General features: G+C 32.6%; 1 protein-coding gene across 3 annotated transcripts; it reads right to left on the bottom strand.

The window, feature by feature from the left end:
* Positions 1-4,077: 4,077 nt before the first annotated feature.
* LOC111807122 (anthranilate synthase beta subunit 1, chloroplastic-like) lies at positions 4,078-9,361 on the bottom strand. Of its 3 annotated transcripts, XM_023692898.1 has the most exons (10): positions 8,960-9,101; positions 8,743-8,803; positions 8,044-8,180; positions 7,796-7,953; positions 5,898-5,968; positions 5,739-5,776; positions 5,532-5,642; positions 5,242-5,341; positions 5,000-5,135; positions 4,078-4,378 (listed from the first exon to the last, which is right to left on the bottom strand). In XM_023692898.1, exons 3-10 carry the CDS (start codon positions 8,147-8,149, stop codon positions 4,268-4,270), a joined length of 831 nt encoding a protein of 276 aa, XP_023548666.1. In that variant the 5' UTR covers positions 8,150-8,180; positions 8,743-8,803; positions 8,960-9,101; the 3' UTR covers positions 4,078-4,267. The 3 variants fall into 3 exon arrangements, with proteins under 3 accessions (XP_023548666.1, XP_023548583.1, XP_023548506.1); XM_023692815.1 differs by lacking the exons at positions 8,743-8,803; positions 8,960-9,101 and adding an exon at positions 9,275-9,361; XM_023692738.1 differs by lacking the exon at positions 8,743-8,803 and having other exon boundaries at positions 8,960-9,103.
* Between the last annotated feature and the right edge of the window lie 240 nt (positions 9,362-9,601).

Raw genomic sequence — 9,601 nt, 5'->3', positions numbered from 1 at the left:
TTTTTTTTTTTTTTTTGTTCAATTATTTATATAATAAAAAAGAAAAATGAGTTCTGTGATTGTGTTTCCTTTTTCATGTTACTTTCCACTTCTCTATTTTTTTTTCATCTCTGTTTTTGCTATCTTACCCTTTGACTAGCAGTAATAATGGTTTCTTCACACCCAACACATTTACCATTTTTTACCCCCTTTTTTTTTTACTGCAAATTACGAGTTTAGTCTAGTAATTTTTAAGAACATATGTAAAAAAAACATGCCCATTTATGGTTTCATTAAATTATCAATAATTTAGAGATTAAATTATTACCAATTGAGGTTTAAATGCTAAATTTTTACTTGAACTTTGACCCATTTTTTTTAATAAATTTAAAATTCTAGATTTTACATAACTAAGTTAAATTAAAAATATCGGGACAAATTTTAATAATACTGAAGTTTAAGGACTAAATTGTTATAAAACTAAAAATATAGGGACTAAATTGTTATTTTAATAAAAATTTATAAAAGTACATTTGTGGATTAAAATGAAATAGCATAAAATATGAGGACTGAGTTTTGAAAATAGCGTTAATAGTTTAATTTGGTTTTAAATTTGGTTGGTTGGAAGAGGAATCGATGAAGATATGAAAGTTTGCATGCAAACATGGTCACATGTGTTCTTATTAAATAATGTACTTTGTCGTCATGTTTTTTTTTTTTATTTTTATAATAATAATTTTATTTAATTTGGATTAATTATATTTTAATTAATTACGTACTTTTCGAATCTTATACTTTTTGCATGAAATATGTATAGTTTAGTACATAGTATGTTATTATATAATAAAATGCTTCCAAACAAGAAATATTCATGTGATTCTTAATTAATATAATTGGAAATAATTAAATATTTATTAATATTAGGGAGTGTCTAGGATGCAATTAAACTATATTTAAATATTTCCTACAAATATTTTTAAATATTTTTATTGATTTTTAATATAGAAAATATACCAAATTTAAAGAATATGCTAAAATAAAAGCTCCAAAACTATGTAATATTATCCACACATTAAATAATTAAACACTATATTTGTAATAATTTCATAGTTTAATTATTTTATTTTAGGTTAAAATTCACAAAAAATAAAAATGAAAAATAAAAAGACCGTATCGCCCCTCTCCCTCGTGGTCATATTGCCAAGTTTTCTAAATTTAATTTCGTGTGAATTGACTATTTGGAAGCATTGAACCGGCTGGTAGGCTTAAACTGTACAACTGAGGCGCTAACTAGTCCAAGAGGGGAGCGAATCGAGCAGCTGGGTGGACACAATCGTGCAGAGGCTTGGGTCGATGTTGATTGGTTTGCATGCATGTTTGAGATATCGAACTGAAGCATCTAATCTTATTCAACAATATTCTTTTCATGCATATATTAGTATTCAACAATCTTATTTGAACTGAGTCTATTTATTTATTATTATTTTTAATTTTTTTTTTTAATAGACAGTTACTACATGTCTGTTGTCACAATCGCACTCTTACAATAGCGGCATACGTTGCGAGAAAAGGTTTAGAAAACGTGCATGAGGAAATATATTTGAAAACAATTTAAAGAATTGAAGAAAACAACTTTATATGGCTATAAGAAAATCAAGAAATATCACGGCTTAAATAGCATATAAAGCACGGTAGGAAGGAGTGACAACTAATCATATCCCCTACCGTACATTTTGGGACATTTTAGCCCTGACGGGTGTAGACATTGTTTTGGTGAACGGTCATACACCCTTATATTGACCTAAACATAAAATAGTAAAGATTTATCTAAGGTAAAAACATGTAAAAATAGTTTTGGAACAGGCATGCAACCATGTATAACGTGTGTCCTTAACAAGCAAGACTGAGACGCCTGTCATGCAGCCATAGGCAACCTGCCTTGGACAAACATGACAGTAACACATGTCATGATCGATTCTAGGCGTTTAAACGTAGGTTGAGCTGGAGGTTGAAGGGCAGTGGGGACTAATATGATTGATTATTCCCACGAAGTCCCATCTCTGATGCCTCCTTAAATGCAAGCTCTCCAAAAAGAGAATTCACAGCCCTTGGTTGGGCCACACATGCATTGTTACGCCCATGCCCACACACTCTCCTTATTTGAGAAGGGGCTTTTAATTGCTCGATTTTATAATACCTATTAACTTTTAAAAGTTGCACTAATATCCTTATCGTTCATACACGAAAGGTAACATGTTAGCTGTGAAGGTCCGTTTTTATAGTCCGAATCCAAATCTCCTACCTCGGCTCGCATCTTCCTGTGCTCCTCTCTCTCTCTCTCTCTCTTTGATATGGGCATCAGCCACCCAATTCTCTCTGCTTCGATGGATCTAACCACCCACAGCACCCGATGTTGCGGCTAAGTCGCAGCTCATGTTTCTTTTTCTTTGTCGAGCTTCACACTATTTCTCTTTTGATGCGTTAGATTCGATGTTGGAGGGAGGAAAGAAACATTCTTTATAAACGTGTGAAAACCTCTCCCTACTAGACGCGTTTTAAAACCGTGAGTCTAACGTTGATATGTAATGGATCAAAGCGGACAATATCTGCTAGCGATAGACTTGGACTGTTACAATATGTATCTCATCGTTTGCTACTAGCTGCATGAACCCTCCAACATTGCCCAGTGAAACTCGAGCGAGACCTTCGACCTAGTTTACAGGTGTTTCACTAGTAAGTTCACTTATATAGAAACAATAAGATTTCTTCTATGTGCATGTCATGACTATTATGTGCAGAAAAACTTCTAAGAATACTTCATTTTAAAAATTGTCATAAATTTAAAAGTTCATAAATATAATTGAAATTGGAAAGAAAACATTCCCTTTTAAATTGGAGATGAAATATAATCGAATGTGACACTCAAGTAAAAGAAACGATACATGAATGAACCAAGATCACATTTAAATGAGAGTGATTCTAAGGATAGGATGGATGAGAAGTACATGAAGGAATTGACGTTTGTCTATACCAATATGATGTACCTTGCTTTTCAGTGGCTTAATCATATAGACTCTAAAGTGGTGTAAGTGGTGTTTAGCTTTGAGAGATTCTATAGTGGGCGATTTTTTGAAAATTTTCCTAGAAAATATGTGAGTAAGAACAAAACATGCTAAAAAAACGCGTGTTAGATTGTGGGAACAAAAAAACTCGTGTTGGTATGTGAGAACAAAACAATTCAAGACAGGCTAATAGTAACTGCTCTAGGGAAATGTCAAAACTTATCAAGTGATCGCCGAAACATAAATGAGTGAAACAAATTCGATCGTACTAGTAATAAAAACTAAATGAAGGAGAGGGGTCCGACTAGAAAAATAACCCTCAAGAGAGCTATCTACTTTCCACAAAAGGTCGTTCAAATTCCATTCTCTTATCATCCAAGTGTTTTTTTAGTTTATCTAATTGCAACTGAATCGAGGGCATATGTCTTAACCAACTAAACTATACTCTTTCCATAAATCAATCCAAACTACACGAACATAATCACAATTATTATTATTAATTATTTTAAAATTGAAAAATGAAATAGTCTTGTCAAATTTAAATGATTGAATAGGTGAATGAACATACGAATACACAGAATTAAAAGGCATTAATGCAAAAGTTTGAATATATGAAAATGCATGAACATGTGGGTGTTAAAGAAGGCCTCAACTACCCATGTCTTGATTGAATTAATAATCTCTCTTACCATTTTGGCTATAAAAATTATAAGCAAAGTTAGATCAAAGCTCTTGAAATGCCCATACCAACCCTCCAAACATATCTTTTATTAATATTCAATGTGGGTCGCATTCATATAATCAATCTCCCCTTCCCCCCAGTTTGGTTTTTGTCATAATAATATGCTTTAGGTTTTAGTTTTAAATGCTTAAAACTCACCATTTTCTATCTGTTTTGGGTAATGACCCAAATCATGATCCATTGAAATTTAAGCTCATAGATCGGGCCATGAGCTTAGTATCAAAAGTTGTGTGGTGTCCTGCCACTCTTGTGGGCTTTATTTCATTTCTTTTCCGCTATTTCAAACTTATAATTCAGCAAATTTATAATTTAAGAGAACAAGTTTATTTGAATTTATAGTAGAGTTGACTAAACAACTTGGTCACTTGAACTTAAGCTCATATCAGTCACTTATAGGTTGAAGCGACACAACAATCCAATGGCTATAGTAGAAATGTTTAACGGGTTAGAAGATGAAGAAAGTCTCAGGCTGAGAAATTGAACCTCACGAATGAAGCTTGACCTCCATCTCCCTCCTCTCTATCAATTTTACGAAGTTGCGAACGATGGACATTCCCTCGTTCGTTATAATACTTTCTGGGTGGAACTGAACTCCCTGCAACATGATTCAAACAACCATATTTCTTTAGTATCCACAGAGATCCACCAAATATCATCATATACAAGGTCATTTCTTGTTCACAAATGCAACTGTTGCTCAACAACTAAAATATAGATTCTATTTACGAGCATTTTGCCATCGAAATACAAGAACGTTAACGACCCTTGTTTCTTTTTTTCTTGTTGACCATTTCTGTTCTTGTTTTCTTAGAATGTAGGGACATAGTTGTAGAAACTGTAGAACAGATACATCCTTCTATTCTAGTAAGATCATTTTCTTTTATTTTTCTAATTCTTAAACAAAGAAAACCAAAAACGTTTGGCAATTATTTGTCTGTGTTCTAGAAAAGGAAAATAGAAATGTGTTTTTTGACCATTATAATTTCTTGATCTTTAAAATCTTAAATTAGAGGAAAAGGAATGACTTACAAAAAAAATCAAAGGAAAATATTCAGAAATCTCATGCTGTTTAAATTTGTTCCAATTTTATGCTTTCTTGCTAATTTCTTTACTTCTTGTTTGGAGCTAAACAATACTTTTTACTCTTAAAAAGTAGCTTGAAACCTCTACGAATAGCAGCTTTAGTTGTTGATGAACGGAGGGAAACAAATTTTACCTGTAAATGTTTGTATTTCTTGTGGCGAACGGCCATTATCAATCCATCTTCAGTCCATGCTGTAATTTCCAGTTCATCATCGGGAAAAGTTTCCTTGTCAATGACCAGGCTATGGTATCGACCAGCAGTGAAAGGACTAATATATTTGCAACGAAAACACCATCAGTAGGCAGTACATACTTGGATAACAAAATGCGACGCATTCAAATGTGCAAAATATAAAACCAATGTTAAGAACATACTTTGATAACCCAGATAAAAGCCCTTCCTCGCCCTTCTCATCATAGTAAACAGGAGAACTTTTTCCATGCACAACACCATATGGGGAACGCACAATTTTCCCTGAGATGTCACAAGGTCCACAATGTTAGGAACATTGCATGAAACAGAAAATAATGTCATCTCTTATTTTACAACTCAAAAGTAAACAGGATGGATCATGAAAAAACATTAGGGGTAGCTAAAATTAGTTAAGAAGTAAACATGGTAACCACGAAGTCGGAAGGTAAAAATTCTCAAATTAGGATTTAACCTCCAAAAGCCTCTCCAATGCACTGCAAACCCATGCAGACACCAAATAGAGGAACAGTAGGTCCAAGTTCAAAAACAGTTTGCAACGAGATCCCAGAATCCTGAGGTGCCCCTGCAGAAGAGGATATCATAGAAGCAATGACAGTCTCAGACTATATTATTGACAAATTTCAATAAGCATCAACAGATTACTCGAGGAAATCCTAACCTGGCCCAGGGGATATTAGAATTCCTCGTGGATTCTTCCTATAAGAATAGCATAAAGTTCACAACATTATAATTCATATAATACAAATCATTACAATCGATGTCTTTGAAAAAGTCTGCTAACTGAATGATGTAAAAAGCATGAATAGGACAGTGATACCTTCGTAACTCATCCACAGTCAAATCATCGTTTCGATAGACCTCAAAAAAACATCCCAGCTCTCCCATATACTGCAAATTATGGTCAAAGTATACAATATATTAAACTATAGTTTTTTGTTCCCTAAAGAGTTACTCATTTTGATATATAATTTACTTCCACGTATATAATTTTTTGCTCTCCCACATACTGCAAATCTCACATCTCCTAGGGAGATAAAGGAATTTTTGGATATGGCCTTAACGTACCACCCTTTCAAGAATGCAAAAGCCCTATTATGGAAAAACTTCATCATGACTTTCTTTTGGAATCTGTGGAAAGAAAGAAATCAGAGAATATTTGTAGAAAAGACACATACCTACACAAAACTTTTGGACAATGTTGTTTACCAAGCTATATCTTGATTTAAACTGTCTAATACTTTTACTTCCTATAGTTATACTATAAAGATTAGTTGTGTGCTTCTATCTATTTATCCTCTACTCAAATGTTTTAGAACCGAATTACAAAAGGAGATTGCCTTTGGGTTGCACCCAACAGAATTCCAAGGTAGGCCACAGAAAAGGTTGTCAAGTGTAAGGTTGGTGAAGAATTCCTTTGTCGCCACTGATTCTACCTTTCAGTTTTTTTACTAATAGTGCTAAAATAAGAGACTTGGAAATTCAACCTAAACTTGAACCTCTGCAATGGAAGACAAAGCCTTTTAAGGTAAGAATATTATCCAATAATGCACCTAGGCATGCTCACAAAAACACTGGACTAATATTAGCAAATCAAACAGAACTAGTACATAGTATCATTTTCTCTGATGAATGAACTAAATAATCTGGATGCAAATAACATAGTAATAAAGATTTAAGAAGTGCCCAATGGATAAAGTTAAAGACTTAGCAAACCAACTTTCATAGTCTTACCACTTCATCATATGAAGTTTATGAAATACAGCAGAATGGAAAATAGTGACCCGTCATCAATTGATTTGATACTTAGCGCAAAATCTTGTGAATTTAAGTGCACATACTTTCTCTAGTTAAGCATTAAAAATATGGTACAGAATTTTCACCAATTCCTTAAATACTAAGAAAGAATTAATATTCCACANATGCACATACTTTCTCTAGTTAAGCATTAAAAATATGGTACAGAATTTTTCACCAATTCCTTAAATACTAAGAAAGAATTAATATTCCACATTACAATATTTAATAAGAGGCTGTAGGTTATCAATGGTTCAGACATTACTACTTCCTCCAAGAGGTTATAGGTTAGAACCTACCCACCCCATGGTTAAAGCATCACTGTTTCCTTTGAGATATTATATGTTTGAATTCACCACCCCACATGTTACGTAGTGTTTAAAAAATAATAATAAGATTATTGTTATAGAAAAATACTCATTCAAAATTAGCCATTTTAGAATATAATTAAAAAAATTATTCCAGAAACAGGTTAACCGGTTTGTTTTTCTCCAACATATTTGTTGTTGCTGCTGCTTTTTTGGGATAAAAAAAAATTCATTGATTAAATGAAATGGTACAAAAGATAAGTCTCATCCAAAGGGATTATAAAAGATTTCTCCAATTTGATAATAAAGAATAGAAGTTGTAGTTAGGAACCAATTTTTTACACCAAAAAAGTAGAAAAAACAGGTTAATGGATTGATGTTTTATCCAATGTATTCATTGTTAGGAAGGATTTAGGAACTCAGTTTAGAGATCAACACAGGTTCAACATATTCCTTGTACACGACCAGTAATTGAGTATTGCACACACAACAAACAAATAAAATATAATATAAAAAAAAAAAAAAAAAAAAAAAAAAAAAAAAAAAAAAAAANAATAAGAATAAGAGTTAGCCACATTTAGTACTCTCAAAAATAAATTCCGTAAAACTCTACCTGACAAAGATTGTAGGTGAAGCTATCATAATTGTCAATGACAATGATTGGATTCAGGGTCTTCTTGTTCAAACTTGAAGTCCTTGAATTTGATTCAGTGACTGAAATTGAGGCATTCACAACAAATGCTTTTGGATTCTTGGCCACGAAGAGACTATCTGCAAGAAAAGAAGCAGCAATAAAATCATATCCACTACAGTCAGAGACTAATACATCGGAGAGCAATAAAACAAATAAATAAATAATACGTGATAGCGCAGATGGGCCAGTTATACGAGTGGTTTTTGACGTTTTAGAGAACAGCGAACATTTGGGCAGACAAAAAGAAGCAGAAGATGGAGTAATAGCTACCATGTTGCGCAAGAAAATGATGGCTTCAACAGAACTGCATAGGCAGACAACAACAGGAAAATTATTCAATGTGGTTATCCTTAATGGATTTGGTGCAAATTTGGGTATACCCNAATACGTATACCCCTAAAAATCATTACATTCAGGTTTGAAACAATGTTTTTAAAATACTCAGCCAAAAATTGGATCCAAAATAAGGGAAGTCAATACACAAACGGAACATTTCTTTTCTTTTTTTCTCATTGGGATTAAAACTCTCATAGGAACTCATCTTCCAACTTCAAGAATCCACACTTCCAATAGTTAAAATTTTCAAAATCATTATAAATTAACAGAAATGGCTACAACCCCCCTATAAGGAATTCCTTGAACAAAACCCAATGTACAAGAAATATCATTTTGGTGTCTGTAGCTCCATTTGCAAGCCAAGAAATTAGTAACCACACTCATTCCAAATTATATCTTCGTTTCTTCTCTTCATGCCCATCAAATTCATAATTTATATGAAAATATCCACAATCCAACAAAACATCAGATTCAGGAAGGAACGAAAATAACCAAGTCATAAGAATGCACGGTTGTAATGGGGACCATACATTCATCCCAATAACCACACGGATATGCTCCAAACATGAACACCATGCCCGACGTCAAAAGCTTAATCATCACCAAAAAAAGAAAAAGCATCACTCAATATGCATTACTCAGATAATCCATTTAAAATGGCATTCAATTAAACCATGTTGATCAAGCAAGTCACACAAACATATAAGAAACAGGGAAAAAAGAAATGAACAAGTGAGGATTACTCACAAAGCGCTCGCAAAACGAAGATCTATGGACAATGATGGGTAATAAAATCTGAGATCATTCAGTGTTCGGCGGCTCAACACTTGGTAGCAGGGGTGTAGAAAAGAAAGATGAAATGATTTTCTTTTTCTTTTTCTTTTTCCTTTTTAGGGTTTTACCTCTCTACTTATTGAAAAAACAAAAATAAATTATTTCCGAAAAAAAGAAAAAAAAAAATCCATGAAGTTAAGAAATTAAAATTACACTCCTAATAATTAACAAATAATAATAATAATAATAATAATAATAATAATAAGAGAAAGGGAGAAATAAAAGTACCGGTTTTGATTTGTTCCCGATACAAAGCTGTGGCGAATGAAGGAGAAAGATGATACTTACCTTCTTTTGGATAATAAGGAACCTACCTTTATTTCAATTTATAATTATACTTTCCTATTTTAATTTATTTTTTATTTTTCTTCGACTATATTTANCACTATATTTAAATTTTTAGTTAAAAATTTAAATAGTAAAAGAAACTCGATAAAAGGAAAGACCCATCATGTTTACACTCATACAACACAAATAGAGTCAATTAGTTGTCAAATTCTCCTTACCCGAAAAAGTTATATGCTACTACGCCCATTGTGTTGCCTTTGATCAAAC

This window comes from Cucurbita pepo, chromosome LG01, assembly GCF_002806865.2.
Source record: "Cucurbita pepo subsp. pepo cultivar mu-cu-16 chromosome LG01, ASM280686v2, whole genome shotgun sequence".
Lineage (NCBI taxonomy): Eukaryota > Viridiplantae > Streptophyta > Magnoliopsida > Cucurbitales > Cucurbitaceae > Cucurbita > Cucurbita pepo.
This window is presented reverse-complemented; position numbering and strand designations above follow the sequence as displayed.

What these genes read in the sequence shown, in the direction of transcription:
- LOC111807122 (XM_023692815.1), bottom strand. Translation starts at nt 8,149, where the DNA reads ATGGTAGCTATTACTCCATCTTCTGCTTCTTTTTGTCTGCCCAAATGT. An exon ending in ACTGTGGATGAGTTACGAAG is followed by an intron (nt 5,777 to 5,897) that starts GTATCACTGTCC and finishes CTATTCTTATAG; the next exon opens with GAAGAATCCACGAGGAATTC. An exon ending in CTTTTATCTGGGTTATCAAA is followed by an intron (nt 5,136 to 5,241) that starts GTATGTTCTTAA and finishes CAAATATATTAG; the next exon opens with TCCTTTCACTGCTGGTCGAT.